This window comes from Eurypyga helias, unplaced genomic scaffold (assembly GCF_000690775.1).
Source record: "Eurypyga helias isolate BGI_N326 unplaced genomic scaffold, ASM69077v1 scaffold20056, whole genome shotgun sequence".
Taxonomy (NCBI): domain Eukaryota; kingdom Metazoa; phylum Chordata; class Aves; order Eurypygiformes; family Eurypygidae; genus Eurypyga; species Eurypyga helias.
Genome location: NW_010255170.1, coordinates 902 through 27,920, shown reverse-complemented (window position 1 = coordinate 27,920; position 27,019 = coordinate 902). Strand labels below are relative to the sequence as shown.

Genomic DNA, 27,019 nt, shown 5'->3' with positions numbered 1-27,019 from the left:
CCCAGTGGCAGTGCTTTTTGATACGCTGCTTCATCCTGACGCTGACTTTGGGTATGATTACCCACCAGTTTTGCACTGGAAGCTAGAACAACATAATTATATCCCCCATATAGTGCTCGGTAAAGGACCGCCTGGTGGGGCTTGGCATGTGAGTAAAAATGGCATATCACTTTTGGGGTGATGGTAATTTTGTGGTTTGGGGGGTTTCTTACTGTGTAAGGTCGTTTTAGATAGTAACGGCGCTTGCAGTTTCAGCTGGTTGATTACCAAAGCCCCAGTAGGCTAGAGAGACACAAAAGGAAGGGAGAAGTTGTCCTTAACCTGGCGATTTGTGACCTTGACTGCTGTCTTATGTGGGGTTTTTTATTAGTTTAATGAATTATAATGGAGAGTATTTTCTATTACTTTTTTCTCCTGTCTTTGCAGTTTCCAGGTGCCGTTTTACAAAACCTTGAATCTTAATGTTCATATCCTGTTGGTTTCAGTCTTCACCTTGTTTTGTTTTAAGTAACTTTTAGTTTCCCTTTTACTTGTTCTCTCTTTGCCTTCTCCTTTATTAGATCATGAATTTGCTCCTTATAGTGGTATCTAACTGTAACACGAAAGCAGTTCATCAACACTTCTTGTAATGCCCTGGTGTTGTGTTATGTTCTGGTATTTTATTGCTCTAAATGGGTACAATGAGAAGTACACTTCACTGTGTCTTACATAAATGTATCTGCTTGAAATGCATCTGGTCATACAACTTGTTTTTTCACTCCACAGTCAATGGAAGGCTCTATGCTAACAATCAGTTTTGGAGACTGGATGGAATTGCCTGGCCTCACCTTTAAGGAGTGGGCAGCTAGCAAACGCAGGTAAAGGTACTGCGTAACGTATTTGGGAAATGGAGTTGCTGTAAGAATCCAGATAACATTATTTTAAGAACTGGAAAACACTCAGACTTCACTGTTCACAGGAGGGCTTCTTGGTTTGTTACATTGTCTGATGGCACTGGCAGTTATGCTGCTGTGTGTACTCTGATGGCAAATAATGGACAGTGGCTGGCCGGAGTACCTGCTTGGAGTGCATGGAAAGCATACATACTAGCAGTGGTGTGTTTTAGCAGCATTTCACAAAGAAGCGCTGTCACTGTAAGAGTTTTAATCAGACTTGAGGGAGGAATTTAAAGTCTGCGGAAGTATTGGAAGTTGTTCTTTCAGCAGGGATGCAACGTAAGTTGCCATGCACACTAGCTTTCTTGTAATTCAGGAAGTTGTATATTTCAGTATTTGCTTTTACAGGGAAAGTTGCAGCATCTGAAATGTTGCTATCTATGAATTTCAATTTTGGAAGCATAATTCGGTATTTCCCAACGTTATTTTCTAGTAGTAAGTTTCATGGAAAAATTGTAGGGAAGAAAATTGCTTCTTGTGCAAGCTCCCTGTTTTTTGTCAGTTATAGAAGTGGTTCATAACGGTCTGTGTCAGCAGCTGAACCTGGGAACTTGACGTAAGCTTCTTCTAAAATTTGAATTTTCCTGTCTTTGTTCTAACAAAATTAAGGGAAGTTTCTCTGGTATCACGTATGGCAAAAGAAGTAGAATTACTTGGGTATGTGTCTTTAAGGGCAGACTGTTACTCGTTTCAGGACAGCACTTGCATGAAGAAACTGCAGCTTTGTTCTGTAATCACTTTCTTAGATAACCACTATAATCTTGCTTCCTTATTAACTGAAATCCCATGAGCTGATTATTAACTGAAGCCAATTTGTTTATATTGTAGTTTTCAACCATACTAAAAACAGAAATTGTGACCTGTTACACTACAAGTTAACAACTTATTTTAAAGTACTGATGATAGTGAAAACTTGTAGTTATGTCATAGAGCTTCCTAAGTTTCCTTGTAACAGGTGTCCCACTGTTGCATTATCCTCCTCAATAAATATCTCACTGGGATTTTTGGAGTAGTAACCTGAACATTTAAAACCACATATGTGATTATCTTGTTAGTTGATAAGAGTGAGTAGCCAAATTTCTTGTAAATACGCTTGTAAGCATAACTCAGTGGCAGTCCTGATATTCACTACTGTTTGAGTTCTTCCTAGAGCTTACTTCTAAAGAAGCAGCAGAATCCATGCACCTGTTCTAAATAATTACATTTTCAGCTTATTTTTTTATAAGTGAGAATGCAACCAGCATGAGAAGAGCACAGATGTAATAGCAGGATTGCATTAATAAAAAAAAATTTTTATTGGACACTGGGACATCATAATCCTATTTACAGAGTTGCATTAAGGCTCTGCGTCATACTTGCTTTGTTCATTCCTGTGATACAGAACTGCTTAATTTGATACTTACTGAACTTACCTGTACGCAAGGGAGAGGTCTTCTGCAAAGTATAAAGAAGAATGTTTGACTCGAGTAATACATTGAACCCTGAGTTTCAAAATTAGCACTTAACAATTACTGTGATACTCAGTCACGTGTATCCTAAGTGTATTCTGAGTACAAGTTTCGCCAGTATTTCATTGCTGACAGTCGTGATGCTACACTGGCTTTGTAAAACCCTTCCCTGCAGATCGACTGTGATACTGCAGGGTTTCTTTATGCTTAACTTGTTAATCACCATAGCACTTTAAATTGTAAATATTTACTACTATTAAAAAAAAAAAGAAAAAAGGAAAAAAGTGAGCTAGTCTTGTGTATTAGGAATCAAGAGAACAAATAAATTGTATGGTTTAAAGGTATTGAATTCAGTGTCAGTTACACAGATTCACACAGATTCTCAGAGTGGCAGGGGTTGGAAGGGAGCCCTAGAGGTCATCTAGTCCAACCCCCCTGCCAGAGCCGGATCAGCTGGAGTAGATCACACAGGAACAAGCCCAGGCAGCTTTTGAAAGTCTCCAGAGAAGGAGACTCCACACCCTCTCTGGGCAGCCTGTTCCCGTGCTCTGTCACCCTCACAGGGAAGAAGGGTTTCCTCGTGTTCAGGTTGAACCTTCTGTTTTCCAGTGCATGGCCGTTGCTCCTAGTCCTGTCACTGGACACCACTGAGAAGAGCCTGGCCCCATCTTCCTGACACCCACCCTTTAGATATTGATAAACATTGATAAGATCCCCCCTCAGCCTCCTCTTCAGGCTAAACAGACCCAGCTCTCAGCCTTTCCTCATATGGAAGGTGCTCCAGGCCCTTCATCATCTCAGTGACCCTGAGCTGGGCCCTCTCCAGTAGTTCCTTGTCCTTCTTGAGCTGAGGAGCCCAGAACCGGACACAGGACTCCAGGTGAGGCCTCAGCAGCACAGAGTAGAGCAGATTCCATCCTTTTAAATTTGGCTGTCATGTGGTATGTCATATATGATATTCAAATTACCAGTAAGGTCTAAATATTAACTGGAACCATTCTATTTTGTTTCAGGAATATCAAGAGCAATCGAGTAATGCCAGAGGAAATAGCTCGTTATTATAAACACTATGTTAAAGTCATGGGCCTCCAAAAGAATTTCAGAGACAACGTTTACATCACGTCAGTATCCAGGCTTTACCGAGGGAAGGATGATGAAGATAGAAGTCAACTAAATGAAAGTATTTCCCCACAGCATTTGGAAGTGGAAGACGGAGAGGAATCGCTGATTAAGAGAAACTGGGAAGTCAGAGGTTATCAGCGAGCAACAGATGGTTCTCATGTGCCCTTCTGCCTCTTTGCTGAGAACGTGGCTCTTGCCACAGGAACCTTTGATTCTCCGGGCCGACTACAAGTTGAAGGAGAAGACTTTCCTTTTGTGCTTCATTCCATGTCTGACTTTGGAGCTGCTATCAGCAAAGGGAAGTTGCGTGGGAAGGCAGACCCTGTGTTAATTGTGGGTGCTGGACTTACAGCAGCTGATGCAGTGCTGTGTGCCTACAACAACAACATCCCAGTAATCCATGTCTTTCGTAGAAGGGTGACTGATACAAGTCTGATTTTCAAACAGTTACCTAAAAAGCTTTACCCTGAATACCATAAGGTCTACCATATGATGTGTACTCAGTCACATACTGTGGACTCTGGCCTGCATTCTGCTTACACTAGTTTCCCTGAACACAACGTACTTTCCTTCAAGCCTGAAATGAAATGTGTTCTTCAGAGTGCCTCGGGACTGAAGAAGATTTTGAAGTTTTCTGTAGCCTTAGTTCTGATAGGTTCTCACCCAAATCTTTTCTTTCTAAAGGACCAAGGACATAGCATAGGTCATCACCTGAATCAGCCCATCACGTGCAAGGGGAATCCTATAGAGATCGACCCGTACACGTATGAATGCACTAAAGAAGCTAATCTCTTTGCTTTAGGCCCTCTGGTGGGAGATAACTTTGTACGTTTTTTAAAAGGGGGTGCGCTGGGCATTGCACGATGCTTGGCAGTAAGACAAAAGAAGAAACATGAATTGATGGAGAGTGAGGATGGAGGAGGCGATGGGGTGCCGTAGATGAGACATGGGGACCATTCACCTACGGGATGACAGACGTAGTCTGACAGAACACTCACTGACAGCGGAAGTTGATAGCAGTCACGTTTCTGTTGTATACAAGTAACCTGCACTTGTATTGCTTGGTAAAGGATGCTGATACTACCACACTTCACCTGCTCAAAATACAAAACATTGATCTATTACAACTGATCTCTACTCAACTGGAATTACTTCCAGAAAAACAGAAAATGAGACTTAATTTATATTGACCTGCCTGTCCTCTTTTGCTCAGCGCAAAGAGCAGATTTCCTCTGGGAAAAGCAATGCCTACCAGAGTGGCTTTACACTTTAGTGTCAAATATGACCAAACATTTTTTACCATGAAATTAAAGTAACTTCTAAAAGCAGAAAGCTTGCTTAGTACAACGCGATTCTTGGTCCCAAAGCAAATTTGGAGCCTTCTGCTTGAAACAAGGACGTTATTTATTTGCCATAGTAAGACTTGGAATGAGCACTTAGTAAAATGGTTTTTACTATAAGAAGGATTTCTGTAAGCAAGAAGTATTCCTCAACAATTATAAATTTGATAATGGCAATAAAAGAATAAGAATTCCCACTTAATCTTTAACATTTGACACAGTCCACTAGTTTCTTCACACTATGCCTAGGGTGGGGTGAGCGCAGACAGACGCGCACGAGATGCTCCCCTACGGCGGTACGTGCGTTCTGAGAATGCTCGTTCACATAAACAATAAAGTACTGCTCTAAGTGCTCTTATTACAGTGTCAATATAATGAATATCTAGCGTACTACTGAAAAATTAAGTACATGAGAAAACTTAAGGGGTTTTGGCTTCCTAGCTCAGGAAGACTGAATGGGATCACTTGACTGTTCAGGTGGGTGACAGATACTCCCATTTGACCAAGTACTGGTTATTTCTCTTTTTCTCTAGAGCAGCACATAACACTAAAACTACTTCAGCCTGCAGTTTTTGAAACTTGAAAAAGTCTGTTATCTCGCAGCCAGATAAAAAGTAAACAAACCAAACCCAAAGCAGACATACCATAGTTCCTATAAATCTTAAAGCTTGTTACAAAAGACAAAGACTTGACTTGTACCTACCTCTGAATTGAAGTTTCACCTTTCTGCTCCACAGCATAAGACCTTGATCTCGTTTGCTGTGTTTTAGAGTAGCTCATTTACCTAAACACACTCCTGGGTTGTTACTCACCACCGTGAGGTAAGCAACAGCTAGTTACAGAGCTTAAGTTATCTTCCAGAACTCTCAGTAGACCAAGTGCTTGGGTTTAATACCAAGCATTTTAATTCAGGTCCAGTGTGACGGGAATAGATGTTATTTAATTTTTTTGTTTGGGGCTTTTTTGTGTTGAAGAACGTTGTGTTAATTTAAGGTATTGTATTTGCATGATTAAAATCTCCGTATTAGAACTCTGAACAGATTCTAAAAAGGAAATTAGGCTTAGGCTTTGCGAAACTGCTAGTGCTTGCTGGTTTCCCAGCTCTCTAACTCTAGTAGGTGGTAGCTAGCAATATGCAATAAATGCCTGTTTTCTGTGCCTACTGAATTTTGGGGTTCCGTGGCTGCTGCAGGCCTTTCTGCATCTAAGTTACTCAGGCTTTGGACACAGAAGTTGAACAGGTGAAGTATGCAAGGATTAAAACGACTGTATTTTCAGTGGAAGTCCGAAGTAACTTACGAAATGATGCTAGTACTACTAATAAATTTTAGTTCAGAGTCACCTGCATAAACACAAATGAGGCAAGATTAATACGAATTTTTGCATTGCCTACGTGGTTGGATTTAACCATGCATTGTCAATACTAATTAAGATACTTTTTTATACTTGCACTTGAGCTGTTTTGAATTATGCCAGATTCTAGGCTTATTTTCTTCATAATCGAATTTAGATTCTATAATTTGCCTACTTTGGCAGAAATTGTGTATATATAAATCTAAACCTGTGATACCTAATAATTTTAACTGAAAATCAGTGTTACAAGTGCTAAATACTTGATTATAGGACTTCACTGCAGTTAATATATTGGGAATACATCTGCGCTGTGATTTTATTTCAATTTTGTGTCAATATAAATGTCCAAATACAACGTATCACGGCCTGTCACTGCATTTTCATTTGTCACGCGGAACATTTATAATGCCCCCAAAACAAAGGGAGGGATTTACTTCAACAGTTCCTTTGCCAAGAGGGAAGCAAAGCTGCGCTCAGGCTTGGGCTGCTGCAGCCACTCGCAGGCTGCGTGTGTTGTAGTGACAGGTCTGTAGCAGAGGTTTCGGTCCTGTTATTGCACAGGTTCTCTTTCACAGCACCTTGAGGTTTAACTGTTTTTTTTCTTTTATCAATCTTGCCAATTTTTTGGAGAGAAATAATTGCATGTGTGACCCCTTAGTTGGGCAGAGAATTTTTCTCAGTGGTCATGTTAAGCCAATATAAAAATACTTTTTTTCAGTGAAAGCTTTACTAAATACTCATTCTCTTTCTTCTAGGAATTACTAGTTTTAAAGTTGCAGCTGGACCTACTCACTTTTGGGTTTCTGATTTTGAGATAAATTTCTCTGCTCTTTGGTATTTTGAGAGAATGAGAGAAGCAAAAGATCCACGTTTTGCCTTAGGATACATTTACCTAAAGCATTAGATCATACTGCATTTACTGTGGATTAGATGTTGGCATTTAAAATAGTTGTCTTCTGAGGAAACACTTTGTTTCTCAGATTAAAAAAAAAAAAAAAATAAAAAAAATTCCTGTATGTTGTAACACTTCCCAGAAGGGAAACTGTCCACTTCTTCCAGCTCTTCTTTCAGTGAGAAAGATAAGCTTTTAAATAGCATGGATTTAAAAAGGATGCTTACTACTTAAGCTTTATTACTAAAATACAGACAGGAAGAATATAATTTTTAGCTAAAGGAATTTAATTTGGATTTATAGAATTTGTAAAGGTATGTTAACCCATACTGTGTATTTTCTAATGGGAAAATGTCTCTTACATTTGGGTTTGATTCTTATGCTGAATTACGCTTAGCTAAGTTATTGTTAAGGTTATTTTAAGTAGTATCCAGCTGTAGAACGGGGACTAAGATTTGCCAAAGTAGATTTACCAAACAATCTGCCTTGTATGCGATCGTTTAATTAGGCGCTTGTTAATGAAGGCATCTGACAGGGCGGTAGGAAGCAGCACGTCCTTTCTTTTGGTTTCCAGTAGGTGATTGACTTCTGCTTAAAACATTCTTCCATAAAAGAATAAGGCAAAGTTTTACCGTGGTGAGTAAACGCAGAAATCCTTCCTGCAAGTAATCCAGCGAGTGGTGACAAGAGATTCCTCTGTCACAGGAAAGTGCGTGGCCTTGGGGTAAGAACCTGGGCTTGCCGGTGAACGCGTGCAAAGAGTACAGGTCCCTGAAACAGCGCCTGTGCGCCGAGTAAGGGACATGGAAGTGCACCCCAGAGTTGCAGATCCCTAGGGAATTGTTGGGATATGCTGTATTTTCCTTCTGGCCTGGTGAGTGTAGGCACTTTTTCTTAAAAAAGATTAATTTCACAGAGTGGTGGTTGCATAGTGAAAAATACTCATTTTGTAGAGGGAAGTGGCTGTAGTTTTCTTTCTCTCGCAGCTCAAGAACTGAGAAAAGGCGGCCGTAGTCAGAAATGCAGAGTACTTACTCAGAGCTGGAGGAAATCAAATTAAGACCCAAACTTTCAGTCAGGCCTGACCTGCATATCCAGTTGAAAGGAAGGGAAGGCCATTTTAGGCCAACTGCTCTTGAGAGAGAAAGAAAGGCGTAAAATTTGCAAACTTCTCGTCAGTCCTCCCTGATAACACGTGATGACCAGCGCTCCATGCCGTAGCCGTTAGTCCAGCGCATTCCAGTCTGAACTGGCTACTCGCTGACGCGCAACACGTACGCCTGAGCTAGAAGCAATGGCATGCGCTCCGCGGGCTGCAGGGCTGGGTCGGGAAGGTGCCGTGCCAAGAGATGAGGCTCGGTTGCTCTGGTACCGTGTTTTTCCCTTCGGAGAAAGCAAGGTGGTGTCCCGTGGTGGCGGAATGTGTGCTGGAACAGAGCTAGCTCCCACGCACTCCTCACAGCAGGAGGTAGCGCAGGTATGCCTTAAAAACAACCGATTATCCCGTTTTATTATTATCCATGTAGTAATGATTCGTTTTGAAGAAGTTGTGGAACAAAAATGCTAAAAGGTTTATACTGTTACGTGTTCTGTCATCATTTAGGATTACTTGTGAGATGAGAGCAAGATGGGAGCACAGCACCTCAGCTCACGTGAGAGCCTTTTGGACATTTACTTCCCCCTTTCCCCCTTGCCCAGCGTGTAAGAAAAGTCACGCTTCGTTTGAAATAGCCATCACCCCTGATTCTGCTTAGCAGAAACGGCGGAAACTGAAACAAGCTTGGGCAGAGGAAGGCAGGCTTTGGTGACATTAGGGGTACAAATTCGAAGGAAGGATATTGGTAACAGCCTTTTCTGAAAAGGACAATGTTTGGGGGGATTTGATACGCTTAAGATGCTTGAGTTCAGCTAGCTTTTGAAGCTTGCATTATACAAGGAAGTGTGAGGTCAAGGATTAATTTGGTGTAAGGAACAAAGATGGGGGAAGAAGTGTTACGGTGTTTATAGTGAAGCTAAGAACTGGGGTTTTATTTAAGGATGGTTTTGTAATTGCAGATGCTGGAACATTTCAGCTTAACACAAACTCTGAACTTATGTTCCCCTTACACCTGTCCACATGCCAGCTGATTTTCTAACAATGGTATTTTTGTACTTATAGGGCATATTAAGCCAACTTTTATAATCCCGTGGTCATCAGTAGTCATCAAAACCAGGGGTAAAAACTGCACTTCATATTCTTACCTCTCCCATCCTTCCGAAAAGGCTTGTTAGCCTTAATTTGCACTCTCCTCCTCCATCTCTTTATTCTGACACCACTGGCAGTGTGTAAGAATTAACCTTCAGTGGATGCTTCAACTAACTAAAATTCAGCTTCTTGTTCCTGGACACTCTCTGAGGACTTAGAAGCCAGCAAAAAGAAAATGAACAGCCGGGTTTCATATGTATTCACAGAGTATTATGGAATCCTGGCATTTTTAGGTTCTTCTTTAGGTGTATGAAAAGTAGTTGTCCACAAATCTAAAGCTGGTCAGAGACCTGATACAGTTCCAAGGGATATCTCCCACTCCTGAGAGGGAAATGGTTCATTTTTCATCAGTTTGGATTCTAGGGCCAACTTCTATGTGAACACTTACAGTTCAAGAACTGATCCTGCTACCTTACATCTGCCTGGCACAATTTGGGAAGCCAATACTCTGATCGTGCCCATTTCTCTGATAGGTCTGGTATGCCGGTTGTAGGATTCCAGTTCCAAAGGAGATAAAGCCTTAGCTCATCTGGGTTTTGTTCAGACACGCGACACAGCTGGACTTGAAGATACCGTGTCAGTGCCATTTCCGTGGGTCATGCCTCGGTATTTCTGCTTTAGCTGGAGTGGGTCATGCCCTTATTTTTTTCAGATGAGCAATGTAAACATGTACAGAACATCTGCTGTCAACTGGAATATATTCTGAGCTGCAGGCAGCCTGTGAGCAAAACCACAGCTTTGATTAGCTGATAAACCTGAGGTTTGCGTGCTAAGCTTGATTATCTTCGTGTGTGAAAACTGATGGCAGATGGAAGGCTAAAGGAGTAGTATTAAAACAGTTCCACCTAGAAGCCAATTATTTTGGCTTGGAGAAATGGGGAGCTCTTAAGATAGAGGGGGAAGACAAAGGATGGGGAGGAAGAGGCATCGCGAGAGCTGTATTATTTAATAAGAGGGGAAAAGGAGGTGGTTTGCATGGATCTGGTGCCGTTGCCAATGCTGGAGGGAGATCCTGATAGTCAAAGCTGGGGTAGAGTGCTAATACAAATGGCAGGGAAAGTTCTTTGCTGGGGAGATGGGATTTTGTATATCATTTCTGCAACGATCTCACTGGAATATGGTGACTGTGGCCGTCAGAACATTGGAGGAGTGGGGAATAATGGTAGAGAAGACAGTTCGGGTTTTGCTGTGTTTGGCTGTAGTACGGAGACACCAGAACAACCTGAACACAATCGCCAGTAGCTCATCTGTGAATCAAACCAGGGCTAATTGTGTGCGCCTGTGGGGAAGGGTGAGGTAAGAATCAGGACTGAGAAAACACCTGCACAAAGCAAGCCAGAAACAGGAGTAGGTTGGAGGTAGGGCTGTAGCAGAGACGACAGCCGGTGTATGGGTCAGGAACTGATGCTGATGATTACTAGCACATGCACATCAGGAATGTGGAGGTAATGAAGGGGCTTAGCACTCTGGAGGAAGTTGATGGCGAGGTCGGTGGAGGTAAGAAACTGAAGCTGACTGCAAACACGCTTTCAGGATACAGGAACTGGTGCAATGACACAAGAGAGGCCAGCCCTGCTGCACCAGCCCCCCATGCCTTCTGGCAGAAAACGGGGAGTAAGGGCAGGAGAAGTGTCAACTGGTCACAGATGCGAACACAGAGAAACAGAAAACACTTCAACAGTGAGAGTATCTTGGTAGTCTTGCCAAAAAAGGCAGTGGCTTTCCCAACTGATGCAGGAGAGATGGGAAGTCAGCTGAAATTGGTGTGAGTTAAACTGGAAAATTAAGCATGTTGTTCCTGCAGGGATGCAGCACCCGTCTTGTTTCAGTGGGGCATGAATTAATTCAGTCTGCTTTAAACTGCGTTCAGCTAAGCTGCTGAATGAAAGCCTGTATCTTAAAAGCCTTGCTAATAAAAACTCTGTTTAGTTGATTTATTGTGTGCATCTCCTTCCTGTAAGCAGTGTGAGCAAAGATAATCCATGCTGTAAAAGAGCAGTCCTAACAAACCCCTCAAAGAAACTGCTACACAGAAAAATGCAAGAAACAAGATTTGAAGATAAGTTTCTGCTTAGATTTATTTTTAGGTGAAGAGCAGCATTTTGTGAAAAAGGTGGGTATGCTTGCTGACTGTGGTTTGAGGCAGATGAGAGAAACCTTAGATGTCAGGTCTGAGTTTACAGAATGGGTTTTTTTTAATCTTCTAAAGAAAACATCACACAAGTTCTTTCAGAAAACTGGTGAACTGGTTGTTGAAACCACAGGGCACAAGCCCCACAGACTGAAAATGGAGCCTGTAGCCAAAAGTCTCAACTGCAGAATGCGGAGTTAATTGCCCTTTCTTGTGCTCACAGCTTTTGCTTACCCTGTTTTTGTCTGAACCCGTAACTTTTCCCACTTTCACCCTTCTGATTCTCCCCATCCTGCTGCAGGGGGAGCAAGTGAGCAGCTGCACGGGGCTTAGCTGCCTGCTGGGGTTAGCCCGCAACAGGATGCTTCCTAAAATAAACGAAACATCAGGTGAAGTTAATGTCATGGTTCCAGGGGGAAGGCAAATACTGATGTAACTTTTGGATTTTCATGCTCCCAAGACTTGGATGATGTAATCTTGTCCTTTATCATCCACCTGAGAAACTTCACTTACAGAAGGTTCAACTCAGTAAGCCAACAAGCATGCTTCCTCTAATGGCTGGAGCTGAAAATCATGACAAAATTATGCTAAAATGGAAGAAATGTCTCAGTATTAGGAACAGGATTTGTTACATGACTTTGGCATTACAAGTCAAGCCCTGGGTAAGGGGTAGCTGTTTAGGTGTCTAAGCTTCTCTTTTAACGCAAACGTAACTTCATGCTGAAATAGCGAAGGGCTCAGGTTCATTAACGAACATACAGGCTTCTCATCAACCAGACAGCAGATGCAACAGAATCAGAAACCAAACCGTCACCCATGAGGCACCCTCAAGGGGGACCAAAACGGGAACATACACTGGGTGTATCTTTAGCCAAGTGCTGATCGTAACTTGGGGTTTTTTTTTTGAGCTCTGACATGGGAATCCCCACACTGCCCTCCCCTCTCAAAAGCACACAGCTGTCTGTGAAAGACAGTAAAGACATGCGAATAGGATGTTAGATGTGTTGATGCAGAGAACACCTGAGGAGAAGGACTTGGGGGTACTGGTAATGAAAATCTGGGCATGAGCCGGCAGTGTGCACTGGCAGCCCAGAAAGCCAACCGTATCCTGGGCTGTATCAGAAGTGTGGCCAGCAGGTCGAGGGAGGGGATTCTCCCCCTCTGCTCTGCTCTTGTGAGACCCCACCTGGAGTGCTGCATCCAGCTGTGGAACCCCCAACATGGGACGGATATAGACCAGTTGGAGTGAGTCCAGAGGAGGCCACGAAGATGCTCCGAGGGCTGGAGCACCTCTGCTATGGGGACAGGCTGAGAGAGTTGGGCTTGTTCAGCCTGGAGAAGAGAAGGCTCCAGGGAGACCTTATAGGACCTTCCAGTACCTGAAGGGGCTACAAGGAAGCCGGGGGGACTTTTTACAAGGGCCTGTAGTGACAGGGCAAGGGGGAATGGGGTTAAATTGAAAGTGGGCAGGTTTAGATTAGATCTTAGGAAGAAGTTCTTCACGGAGAGGGGGGTGCGGCAGTGGAACAGGTTGCCCAGAGAAGCTGTGGATGCCCCATCCCTGGGAGTGTTCAAGGCCAGGCTGGCTGAGGCTTTGAGCAACCTGGTCTAGTGGCAGGTGGCCCGCCCATGGCAGGGGGGGTGGAACTAGATCATCTTTAAGGGCCCTTCCAACCTAAACCATTCTATGATTCTATGATCCCAAACAGGATCCATAAAGAAATCTCCAAGTGTTTGTCTGCGGGTGCTCCCCCAGACACGTGGTGGGTGAGTCCGTCAGTCTCAGGACACTAAATAATCTCAAGTATCAAAGCTGCCCAGTTCAGCTGTCTGGAGAATTGCATTTGAAGAGTCCCAGGTCATGGAATGTGAGTATGAGTGGTCTCAGAGGTGCCACTGGGGTTGCTTGAATCTTACAGACTGAGAAGCAAAGGACTTAGCTTTTACTTTCTTGTAGAAGGCCCCCTGTACATTGTATCTTTGGAGAACTTTGAAGGTGAAATGACAAGTTCTGTTTTCTACAACTCTAAACGCAACTTTTCTGGAGGATGTTGCCCACTTATACTCTCTTATCCAAGCTATTTGCTCCAGTTTAGTAACAACAATCAAAAAGGTCACCCTCAACAGTCTACAAGAGGTGCTCCATTGGACCAGTGGGTCTTCTCATTGTGACCACAGAAAAATTCTCCTGAGGGTGCATACAAACAGCAGCCAGTACATCTCCTCCAGGAGATACTTCAACTGCTGAATAACAATCTTTCTAAAGGTACTCAGTGCACAAGATCTGATGTGCCCTGACGCAAGTTAAAACACCAGAACACTCTCATGGCTATTGCTGAACTCAGAGGTACCAGTCTTTGTGTATCACTCTGGGCAGTCCTGATCAAGTGATCAAGAAGATGCTAAAACAGACCAGAGGAAAGACTGGTTTTTGAAGACCATGTATCCTCTGTGACCACAAGCCACGGTGACTTCAGCATATCTGCTTTCTTGATACACACAGACCTCAGGATGTCGTTCTTCAAATCTGATACGCAACAGAGCAGCTTGAAGCAGCTCAGCTCAGCCCACCTGTGCATTCTGAGCTCTCACCGGAGGAAGCAGCTGTCTTACTCAGCATTTAAATTCAATTACATCAACCAAATTAGTTCTTTACATAAGGAAGGAGATCCTACCTCTTGAAACAGGATGCGATGGAGCTACTGTCCATCTCTATGTGATGGCTTCACAGAGCTGGGCAGAAAACGTGGAAGGCTTTTCCCATGGTACTTCCAGGGGAATCCTTCAAATTCCATATTCTCAGATCATAAAGATGAGCTGTCCTAACCTAAAAATGGGTGTTTCATAGTTTTCCATGTTGATATAGAGGATGGAATGATTTTGAAGAGCAGATTTTTTACACAGGGACTGAGAAAACTAAAGGCATAGAGAGCAGACATGATGCCCAATGCTAAGAAGATTCATTTGGCTTCTTCGACACTCCCTGATCAGGAGCTTTCAAGTGGTTTTTAGTTTGTTTGGGGTTTTTTTGTTTTGTTGGTTGTTTTTTTTTAAATTTTCCAGGGAGAGTTCCCCAACCAGTTTTTATTTTTAAGTCGTAACTTTGGGGTACTTCCCCACCCCTCTCCGGGACTCCTGGAAACTATCAAATTCTGCCTTCTCCTCCTCTAACTTGAGTCTCATTACAAATAAAACCAAACTGCACAAGATGATAAATCATTATATCAGAATTTACACCTCTAAGAAATGTACAAGGTTATTTCTCATTTAATGCTACAGGGAAGTACACAGACACTCATAATCCGATGGTTCTCATCATGCAGCTTTTGGGCTTTCCACATGCATCTTTTGTGCTTAAACAGCCATGTTCAGACACAGCCTTCTCCTATTTGCAAAAGGAAGGAAATATGCAGAAAAAGAAATGGCACTTGCATCTCTCCCCCTTCCCAAGAAACAAAAATTAAACTGCTGCTTACTGCTGCAGAAAGTTTTGGTATCAGTTTTTGTGAGTGTTTGTACTCTAAATGTAGGCTGTTCAAACAAATACTGATGATATAACAGGGCAAAACCACTGAATTTTAGAATTTAAACACTTGCTTCAAATCTGCAGTCACACAAAATTGATGGCTGGGTACAAACAATTTGATGTCGCCAATTTCAAAAATAGGAAGCAGCTTGACCTTATCGATATTAAATACATTTTGTTTACTCAGATACAAATTTAAAGTTTGGTCTAACTCATTTAGGAAGTCCTTAAAAAGCTCCACTTCAAGAAAATCCAGACAGTATGCAAAAATCTAATTAAAGGCCTTCCGAGAAGAAAAGAGCCTGATGCTAGCTTCCTCGTTTATTTTGTTTCCCCAAGTAGTACTGACAAGCAAGCATTGGAAATAAACAACCCAAAGTGAAGCCTGAAGTATCTATGGTATTTCCCTGAGCATTATTCCAAAGCGAGTAATGTTAAGGCCTTGAAATCGTGCAATGCATACGTACCAAACAGTGAAAGAAACTTACTCTTTAATAAAAGCAAGACTTAAAAACAAGTCTTACTCTAACAGACAGCTCAAACGGTCATACAGAGGTATGTATTACATACTGCAGCCAGCAAACCTAAGGAACAGAAAGCAGGTTTTGCTAGAGAATCACTGTAAATTTGGATCACGGTTTATCTTCTCCTTTTCACATTAGGATCATATCTGCAACAAAAAGGAAAATTTGTCACAAATAAGTAAAACAATGATATTCAAAGCTGACAATGTGATGTAAATAGCTGTATTATCTATTCATACCAAGGGATTGGTCAGTGTTCAGTCCTTGACTGCACTTCTGGAACTGCAGTTGCTACAGTTTGACTGAAGGATGCGTAAGACATTGAACCAGTGCAAAGTAAATTTTCCACTGACTTCCTAGCTACTTAAAATCTTTAAATCTGATGCACGAGCAAGCTTCTACAAGCCTTTAACATCCAAGCGTTATGTTCCTCACTAAAAAAACAAACAGGGAAGGGAAAGGGGTACTGTATATTCACAACGGTGCACATCTGGCCACAGCTCATTCAGACAAAATCCTTCTGCTGCTTCCTACTGCTGGTTGGAGCGAGTCCAGAGAACGCCACGAAGATGCTCAGAGGGCTGGAGCACCTCTGCTATGGGGACAGGCTGAGAGAGTTGGGCTTGTTCAGCCTGGAGAAGAGAAGGCTCCAGGGAGACCTTATAGCACCTTCCAGTGCCTGAAGGTTGGCTACAAGGAAGCTGGGGGTTGCTGGGGGGACGATTTTTTACAAGGGCCTGTAGTGACAGGACAAGGGGTAACGGGTTTAAATTGAAAGTGGGGAGGTTTAGATTAGATATCAGGAAGAAGTTCTTCCCGGAGAGGGAGGTGAGGCACTGGCACAGGTTGCCCAGAGAAGCTGTGGATGTCCCATCCCTGGGAGTGTTCAAGGCCAGGCTGGATGAGGCTTTGAGCAACCTGGTCTAGTGGAAGGTGTCCCTGCCCATGGCAGGGGGGATGGAACTAGATGGTCTTTGAAGTCTTTTCCAATCCAAACCATCCTGTGATTCTATGATAAAGCAGTTCCTTGCCTCACCTTCCCCTTCACAGAGCTTCTGACTGATCCGTAGTAATTTGTATCTACTTTCTGGATAGGCTAAATAGGTACCTGATTTACTGCAACACGCTCATAGTTTGCCTGTCTGACACAGTTATCCCTTGGCCTTCTCGCCATTTGTGCTTCATCTCTCAAAATCCTGTGTCACTTCTTTGAAATTCTGATGTGTTTTATGTTTATGCATGAATAACTTATGGACACAACTGAACGATCTGGCAGGTTTACTTCCACTAATTCTGATCTCATTCATCAAGACTTATTTTTGCTTAGACAGGAAAATGTGACAACTTGTGAGCCAAATTACCTCACTGCATAACTAGAAAGGTATTAGAAATCACTGCTGTTGCTATACAATTCAAACTTCTGGCAAAAATAAAATGTGTACCCTTTGAAAGAAACGCTCTCTTATTAACTGTTAGTTAACGGCACAAGCGGTTAATGCAGTTAAGATTTTCTGAATGGCTCTTACACAAGCTGATATGTAGTACCATGTTTCTTTGATAGTGATTTGGACAAAAACATCCTTCACCATACACATTTTTCTACTTAAATACACTATTTTTATTGTTAGTCAAAGACACAGCAATAGTTAAGCCCTCAACATATGACAGATATCGACCAGTTGGAGCGAGTCCAGAGGAGGGTCACGAAGATGCTCAGAGGGCTGGAGCACCTCTGCTATGGGTAATGGGTTTAAATTGAAAGTGGGGAGGTTTAGATTAGATATCAGGAAGAGTTATTCACAGAGAGGGTGGTGTGGCACTGGAACAGGTTGCCCAGAGAAGCTGTGGATGCCCCATCCCTGGAAGCGTTCAAGGCCAGGCTGGATGAGGCTTTGAGCAACCTGGTCTAGTGGAAGGTGTCCCTGCCCATGGCAGGGGGTTTGGAACTAGATGGTCTTTAAGGTCCCTCCCAACCCAAACCATTCTGTGATTCTATGACATGACAGGCGAGAAGTAGAACAGTGGTTGCTTGTGTCTTCACATAAAAACTAAGAAAATAATGAAATATTGGCTAAATAAGATGAGATCCTGATTTAAAACTCAAAGCACTTATTTGAATTTATTGCTATAGCAGTGTAACACATCAGTTCTAACATTTAAGTATGTCCTGGACACCCAATCCTATTTTGGGGGACTGGGGGCAGACGGCAGAAAGATAAGCAGAAGGGGGTGATACAGAATGTGTAGATGTGCTGCTTAGGGACATGGTTTAGTGGTGGACTTGGCAGTACCTGGTAAATGGCTGGAGTTCATGATCTTAAAGGCTTTTTCCAAACTAAATAATTCTATGATTCTTTGATGGAATCCTGCCATCAAGACACCAAGAACTTCAACCCTGTCTGTGACAGTCTGTGGAGATGCTGTCACTGACAGTCACAAACATCCTTTTATGCAACCTCCCCCACCTCATCTCCAGCCATTCTGCATGTTAAATGAACCTTGGATGATATTTTCCAGGCAGGAAGAAACCGAACAACATTATTAGAGAAGGGAAACTGTACAATGCCTGTGGCCTGAAATGGAAAAAGGACTACAGAGATTCCACTACTGTGAGTGAATGCACAAAGAAACAAAAGACCTTTCTGGGAATAGGGAGCGGAGGATACAAAGGGCTATTACTGAACATAATCCATTTAGCTGTAGCCATAGCAGGCAGTATGATAGCCCTTCCCTTTCTCCTCTATCTCAGTATGTATTCAGTTTGGGGTACAGCTTTTCTTTCTTTTTCATCTTTACCTTGGAGTACTGCATGATTTTTTCTAATGGCAACTTCAAAAGCAATTTTCACGGGAAATTGCAGCTGTTAACATTAGCATTATGCCAAGTAGTTTTACTCAGGATTAAGGACAAAATCAGAAGTAGGTTACAAACTGCTGAACATTAAATGGCGTGGTTTAATATTTTTGACTGTGGAAACTTCTGTAAGTACAACTATCCTAAATAAACTGGGGTTGAGGTAAAAACTTCCCTAAGCATGAATCCTTGCAAAGGATCTAAGTTTCCACTGCTGTGCTTTGAAATGCTAAAATTAATCAAGCTATTTTGGACCACTTAATATTACAGTCCAGCAGTCAATCTGCACCATGTTTTTGTAAATGTCTTCATAATTGACATGTATTTAAAGGCTGCATTGCAGAGGTAAAAACTGGATAAAATGGAAAATTTGGCCTAGAACTATTTTTAATTACAAAGTGGTTATAAATCATTAAATTAGGATTGCAGCTGAAAGTAACTGGACAGGAAATCAACTGAATAGGATGATTCTCTTTCAAATGAGAGATTAGAGTAAGTGGTAGGCAACTGATGTGAGGGTTACTGAAGAAAACTGCTGAAACAGACTGTATTTCAGAAATAAATGTAGTGAGTTATGACAAAAAGCGATGGTAAACAGCCAAGGTGAACCTGGACCTACGAAAGAAATCTCTCCAACTCCTGTGACTTAAGCACTGATGAAGGCAGAATTAATGACTCTACTACGCTGCCAGGAGCACAGAATGCCTCCTCAGTCTGAAAACTGGAAAGAGGGTAAGGTATTCAGGGAGATTCTAACTAGTAAAAGAAGGTGGGAGATTTTCATTGTGAATGGGTTTGAAAACAGCTTAAGGTCTCAAAAATAAGGGACAAAGAGGGGCCACACTGAAGCATTTACTTAGGGGGTTTGTTTGTTTGTGGGTTTTTTTGTAATTTTTGTTTTAAACTCTTGGAATTATGACTTCAAAAACACAAAAAAGAAAGCAGTCCTGCCAATCACTTTTTTCACAGAAATCAGTATTTTGTGGCTTTAACTCCCTCAAGTGACTTAGCACAGGGACAAACAAGTGCCACAACCAGAGGGAAAAAGTGGCAGACCCCCTCACAACTTCCTGGGAGTTGAGATGACCAACTCAGTTGTAAGATCAAAACACTTCATTAGGCACTAGCAACCACTACTGGCTGAAAGCCTGACCCTGCAATCTCTTCCAGCCTTTGTGAAGAATTGAGCTTGTGCATATGAGACAGGAAATAGCAATATTTTTGTTTGAGAATGTTCTTATTAAAAAATTGTAGCAAGTCTGAATTAAATTTGAAGTTTAAGGCATAAAAAAAATTGAGAGAAGTTGATGAGTCATTTGGGGTATATTCTATATATGAGAATACATGGAATTTTCAAAAGGATAGTCAAATAAGTCTTTTACAAAATTGGAGTCTGTCAAAAAAAAAAAGATGCGATGCAAACTATGCACATTTTTTAAGTACAGACATAAAACTCCTACCTGAAGAGGTCATCAGCAAGCGATTCTTCTCTTGCATGTCGGTTCTGCTCCTGAGAAAACAGGTTTACTCAATACTTGATGTGTAGGCTGAAGCTAGTGAACAATACAGAATGATAAATCCCTGCACTAACAGTTTTTCCTGAAGAAATGTTTTCTCCCAGTACTCCATTTAGTGTACATTCACATTAGATAATATGTTGCACTACTCAAGTTTGGCTACTGCCTCCAGTTAATGGAATGGATTAGTTTGTGCAAGATACCAATTTTAATTTGCATTATCTATACCCAGGGACAAAGAGAGGGGAAAAAAAAAAAGCAGATAAAAAAATGTTGATGTAATAGAATCTCAGTCAGGCTGTGGAAACATAATACAGCTCATCAGCAAGTATTTTTAAAGAAACTACTGGTAAATTAAAGTGCTAGAGAACAGCTATAAACTTTTACATACAAAGGTGAAGATTTTTATAATACAAAATATTGAACTTATTCTTACTATGTCTTCAGTCTACTGCAACAGAATTTTACCTCAGTATTTCCTGTTCTGTTCAAGTACAGAGTGTAAATTGCACTGTATTATAATTTGAACATGGACTGCCACACAGAAGTTCTTCCTAGGTCTCAGTCACATTTTCAGGCATCACAATGCTTCCCTTGCTTATTGAAAAGAAGATCAGTCTCTTTTAGGTTACTGATTTTGCTTAAATAATTTTTTTCCGATTCTATGGATGTTACATGTAAAATGAATTCAAATAATCAGAAAAAAAATTAGCCTTACCACCAACCTCTGAATTCCCGTAACTTTCCTAACATACATGTTCCTACAAGCATGTGTGGACAGCCAACTGGCTGAGTTTTTATTTCAAAAATAAATTCTGAAGCATTTCAGAAATGACCACAGGTTGGTATGACATGAGTCAAGTTGCTGTTTGCTCAGCACTGAGAAAGAATTCCTTACCTCCATTTCTTGCCTTAGCCAGTCTTCTAGCTCTGAATTCTTTTTAGCATGGTGAGCAATCAAATCTGATCCTCCAATAATGCATGGAAGTTGTCCTGCCCCTGGATAGGCCACCTGTCAGACAATAAATTCTTACGATTACAATACAAAGTAAGCACACTGCAAGAAAAAAAGTTTGTTTTAACAAATTCAGGAAGTCTATTCACATTTCACAGAAGTCAGCCATTAGCCTTTTGTTGAGTAACTTCTATCAGAGATCATATTTAAAAGAGACTGAAGTGAAAAAAAGCATTTACAGAGAGCAATTAACTCCCTCCTTTTACCAAAGAAAACAAAAAACAAAAGAGCTGACATGTTGCACATGCTGAATAAATCTGACAGTATGTTAAACTGAATTTGAAAACACTATAAACTGGTTTTTACTGATGGATTCTATTTTAATGTCAGAACACGTAAGAATCTATTACAAAACAGTGGACAAGAAAGTACTCTCAGAAATTTAAAGTGTTATTTAAAAATGAGAGCGTACTCCCATAAAGCTGGAAGTTGCATTATGTGACTCACATTCACTGCATAATATTTTACTGCAATGCATTTCTAGTAATTATATATAATTTTTTTTCATTTACTTTTAATATGAGCTGAAGGGGTACTTTTACACCGAACACTAAGAATCATCCTGAAATTATCTTTAGGACCCAAGCAAGCCTCTCTACTTCTGTAAGATACTAGATTTAGTTGTATTTAGAAACCCAAGATTTATTACATAAAATGCAAGATTCTGAAGCTCTCTGGAGAAGTCAAATTGCGAGCGTTTGCAGGTACAACTGGAAGTTACGGTAGGCATCACTTCATGACTTACTCTAAGTAACAGCTAGGATTAGAGAGTTCAAGTATCTAAACAACCTTGCATGAGGTAAGCCTTGGTCAGCCTAAGACTTATTTAGTCAATTAGCAAAATATTTGGTTAGAGTAGAATATGATATTTAAATTGTGTCTTTCTGAAGTTACTATCAATTTTAAAAAAAAGAATCTTTCATAACTTATTTCTACAATTTTAAGGCAATACTCTGTAGTGTTTTTAAACAGTGCCATCTTGTGACCATTTCAAATGCACACTAACCTTTCTGAACATTTTGAAATTCTTCTTTCCCCCGTAGCTGGTATTTCCAGTAAGCGGAATGTTCTGTCTTGGACGGCTGACAACCAATGATCTAAACTCAGTCAACAGAAGTCTGCTAGGAAGATTGCTGGAGTCATCTTGAAGTTTGTTGTTGCTCTTACGTGGGAAGAGAAAGGAAGGAGCACTTCAAGTGTATAAACAGACATACAGAATGCCTAACTGTATAAACTTCAGAGAAAGAATTTATCGTGAGCACAGCTGAGGCAAAAGTTAGGATTACAAAAGGGCGAGAGGAAACAGCAGCAGTGCTAGAAGCCAAAGATGGATGTACTTCTCGGCCTCCTTGTATACTACCAGTAGAGCTGGAGGCTCAGTACTTACTTCTTCCACATTTACATATGTCAAAACAACAGGATCATTAAGAACTGCAGTAATAATAATGAAATCAGTGTACCTCATTTCACTAGGACTTTACTTCAAGATAAAACTTCAAGTTAAACAGTTTGGGGATTTTTTTTTTATTTAGTTAATATCTAAGAATGACTTCTCCCCTCCACCCTGCCTCTTACCTGAACTAATTTAACCAAGTATGCTTACTCTAGTGGAAACTCCAGCTAACTCCAAGGAAGACAAAGTTGAACGTCTTCAGCTCGCTTCTAGCCTACAGATTTACCTGTTAGGCCAATTTTAGGGCTCTAAGCTGATCAACGAAGCAGCTTTTTCTTGTAAATGAGTGCTCACACGTCAGCAAGTCTGCACACACACGTTGCTGCTGGAGATAGACCTATGTGGATTAAAAAGGCAATCTGGGCGCAGGACAAGTTCATGAGTAACACACTGAACCATGTTCACGGGCAGCTCCAGTCCAGATGCAGTACAGCTGTTTTATAGCAAACTATAAAAATGCCTTAATGTGAGCTGACCCTGCACTTTGGTACATGTGCACAGCATTCCCTCTTTTTGGATGTTTTCTGTATGTATGTGTGAAGGTTTTATCCCGCTCCTTGCTGGCTGCCTACATTCTCCTTTATCTCTCTGGGGTCTTTCCATTTCAGTTACATTTAGCTTTGTTTCCTTTTCCTCTGCCTCACTGCCATTCCCAGCGATTCGCCCCTCCTTCCTTCATCCACCTCACCTATAACTAACTAAGTTAGCACGCTATTTACTGTTAGTCATTACATCGATCTTCTCAGCCATCCATCTCTTCCATTCTAGTTGTGATCTCCTTAGAGCAGACAAGGAGATTACATTCTTGCCTGGTCTTTAAGCAGTAACTTAAGACATCAGTACAAGTATTAACCACACTGAAGGGTTAATAACAGGTTAATAAAAGGGTTAATTACATCAGGTTTCCTTAGTTTAGGTATCTTAGGTATCCATCCAAATGCCAACACAAAGGCACGCCGATGAACGACAGTCCTGTCTTTTCAGTCAATAATTGGACTCTACCATTCAAATTTACATATGATTATTTTAAGGAATACAGTCATCAGTAATTCCTTTGCTCTGGCAAGCATTAATAAAAAGCATCAACACTTTTCTTTTAAGAACACAGTATTTGTGGATCTCATCTCTAAGTCTGCTCTTCAAACGTACAGTTAACTGGTTTCTTACCAAGACCGGCGACTCTTGCTTGATCTCGCTTTTCATTTCTGTCAGAACAGACCGGAGTTCCTCCTCTTTCTGTTTGATTAAAAATTATTTAAAATGTAACACTGAAATTAAATGCAAAGTTCGTTCCATAAAATTGTTTTCTGTTTTTTAGAATGGAATAAGCATTTTTAAAATCAATATAAATATTCAGACAGAAAAGAAACTGAACTTTTAAATTTATATGATTTTTATGTATACTATAACAATTGTTTTTCTCCTATTAAAAAAAAAAAAATCACCATTTTCTCACATGATTTTTTCTTATACCAGTAGCAAGTTTTGTCCATGTGTACAACCTTCAAAGTCCTGACATGTTCTGGAAAATACTGTAAGAGCTTTTAAATATGAAAAGCAGCATTATCAATTTCATGTTAAGTGTATATATGTGCAGAATGGAAATTTGCAGGAGAGGAAAGTATTCTGCAGGTTGTTTTCCTCCATAGTTTAAAACCAGATTTGTCTTTCATAAATTATTTACAATTTCCAAATTTAGTAGCTACTGTTAACTTAAAATCCATTGTAATCTTCATTTTTCTTAGAAAACTGCCTTATTCTCAAAAACAAAACCAGAGAAATAATCAAGAAAACTAATTACAAGCTGGGGAGGGGGGTTTGGTGGATTCTTCTGTTTGTTTGGTTGTTTGTTTTGGTGGTTTGGGTTTTTTTTGTTAGTTGTTTTTTTAAGAGGACATTAGTGATTTGAATTGCCTCATCCAGGAATTTTTATAATCTTTCATGTGACATCTGGAGATTCTGACTTGAAATACATTGGACACTACCGTGACAATCAACAGAAGAGGTCAACTAAAAGTTTCTGAAGAAAATTCACTACATAAAGATAGTATAATTATTTTAGGATAATTAATACAGTCTACAACGTGACAAGTTTTTTCTTGGACCAGGGATATATTCTGCTGTTCTACCTAAAGTACTTCAAGCATAAGGAGAGGAAAACTTTCAGCATACAAGCAGCTTTCAATTCTCAAAGAAACTGTGTCCTGAAGAATGAAAGGAACATCAAGACAGGTGTAACACTGCAATGTTCACATGTAACACACCCACCATGTCAATTTTTAGTTGAGTGATTTGAGACCTTTAAGCAAACAAACTTTACAAAGCCACCTTCTGTGTGCAGGCAGCCTCATCCTTCAATAAGCTATCTGCACCCTTCTAACACAGCTGTACATTTCAAGATTAGGCCCATGAAAAGAACAGAACTTACCAATGTTTTATTGTCCTCTCTCTGCTTTTCACTTACATCTTGAATCCAGCTTCCTTTGGCTTCCAAACACACTTTTTTTCGTTTATTTCCTTGAGCTTCCTGGTTGTGATCTGCAGTTTGATCTTCCCAGTCTAGGTCTCTGCTTCCAAACACAATTTCCAGATCCTCTGTATCTTCCGACAAATCATCTAACACCTTTCTCTTCTTTGATGAATGCTTTTCACTAGAAGTAACTTTAGTGTCTGTTCTATCACTTGCTACTTTGCCAGCTTCCCTCATAAGATGTACACCGGCATCTTCTAATGCAAAATTTGTGTCTGGGTCCAGGATGTTACTTTCCTTCTGACGCCGTTCTGCTTCAATGTTCCATACTGACGAAGCTGTGGATTCAGCGCACTTGGAAACAGGCGACGACCTTTCCTCCAATTTTGCTAGTTTGGATACAGGTGTTTCTTTCCCTTAGCCAGAAAGTAATTGCAAAAGAAATAAATTACAAAAGCATTTTTTAACCCAACTAGCTGCATCTACAACAGTTTCCTGGGGTTTTAGTGGCTGCATTGTGAAATCTGAACATTAAGTACCCATAAGGAAAAGCTTGCCATTCTAGGAAGCTAACCTAAAAATCACCTCTTTTTAACGTTTTGAATTAAATGTACACCCACTCAGTTAAAGTTATTTTCCAGAAACAGCACCAACAATATGGGAAGTAACGTCAAGAACATTTCAACATACCTTTTTCTAGCTACCTGGAAGTAATTTGTAATTGAGTTAGACTGGTGATGTGAAGGACACTCTTTAGGTTTACCAGCCTCTGAAATTTTAGATGGTGAGACAGGATGACTTCTTTGACTAAACCCAGATGTTCTGTTCACTCTAGGTACCGATGATCCTGCATTTACACTGCCACTTGTGCTAGGGTTTTCCTCTACAGTGGTTATATCCTGGAAAACCATTTTCCTTCTTCTGTCCAGCTGGGGAGTATTCTCTGTCTCCATACTATATTAGAGAGAAAAAACATCAAGTGAACACACAAGACATTACCAGAGAGACACAGTGCAGAATACCACTTTTTTAAAAAGCTATACCTGTCTTTGAACATATTTATAAACAATGTAGGCAGGCTGAAAAAACTGTAAAATCCGCTACGACAAACATATTTTTGTAACTGAAATGGCCTGAAAATTTTGTAATAGTTGAGACAGTCAAATCAGATATGCAGTATCTACATCTGTATCTGAAAGAATCCCATGTTCTACCACTCAAAAGCAGAAATCATCTCACTGCAGACAACTGACAACAATTTAGAGCCATTTCAAACACTGGGTATCTTTGTCCATGGCAATGATACAGTTCCTCTGCCACAGAGATTACTTTACTCGCAAGGATTAGCCTAGAAACTATATCCAGGAATACTTTACCACATCTGCTCTTGTATTTCTGTATCAGCTACATAGACTGTGCTGTTCTCTGCAGCAGTTGGCATTACAGTTTCATCCACAGCCAAACTCTGAGAAATGGCTCGCCCTGCAACAGCTGACGCAGAAGTAATTTTAGTTACAGCTGCAAGATAACAGAAGAGAAGAATTAAAAGGTTAGTATCACATCAGTGCTTCTTTGTATGCCAGCACAGGAATCAGTAACTGATCAGGTGAGATTTTTGTAAATTGGTCTTAATTCATTCTGAAACAAAAAATTCAGTGGATTTATTAAAAAACCTGAAATAAACAGTTCTAAAAGACAACATTCTGGGATTCAGTTTTAGTTAGATATTACACTGCATGAAGTCATGGAATTTTGCTTAAATAAAGATGAAGCATAATGGGAAACCATATATTAACACAGACATATATCCAGGCCAGGCTGGATGAGGCTTTGAGCAGTCTGGTCTAGTGGAAGGTGTCCCTGCCCATGGCAGGGGGGTTGGAACTAGATGGTCTTTAAGGTCCCTTCCAACCCAAACCATTCTGTGATTCTATGACATAATATAATTAATAAATCATGCAATATACATTTTATGCAAAACTGTCAGAGCACAAAATTCCTTACATTTACTGCTTTATGACATCTAACATGATTATTATATTAGGGATTATTTCTGTTAATATAGAACCAATATTTGCTATCAAAAAAAGATTAAAATAAATGTCTTCTACAGCCAAATTACTCATAATTCCCATAGTCCGGGGATTGTCTTTAAACATTTTTTGCTGCTATTTAATTACTTATATTATTTCTCT

General features: G+C 40.6%; 2 protein-coding genes across 2 annotated transcripts in view; one reads left to right on the top strand and one right to left on the bottom strand.

Moving 5' to 3' along the window:
* OSGIN2 (oxidative stress induced growth inhibitor family member 2) overlaps nt 1-4,692 on the top strand; it is a 12,307-nt gene extending 7,615 nt beyond the window's left edge. The window contains 3 exon segments of the mRNA XM_010153250.1: nt 1-148; nt 766-857; nt 3,397-4,692. The exon segment at nt 1-148 is cut by the window's left edge and continues 20 nt beyond it. Coding sequence (XP_010151552.1) covers nt 1-148; nt 766-857; nt 3,397-4,444 — 1,288 coding nt within the window. The 3' untranslated portion in view covers nt 4,445-4,692.
* A 10,939-nt stretch (nt 4,693-15,631) lies between these two features.
* On the bottom strand, nt 15,632-26,342 carry LOC104510866 (nibrin-like; the record flags this gene model as incomplete). Its single annotated transcript, XM_010153251.1, has 9 exons — nt 15,632-15,662; nt 19,830-19,879; nt 20,785-20,898; nt 21,908-22,063; nt 23,504-23,590; nt 24,783-25,240; nt 25,311-25,348; nt 25,515-25,778; nt 26,201-26,342. Coding segments are annotated over 9 exons (1,340 nt in total), but the record flags the coding sequence as incomplete, so codon positions are not given.
* Nucleotides 26,343-27,019: the final 677 nt, after the last annotated feature.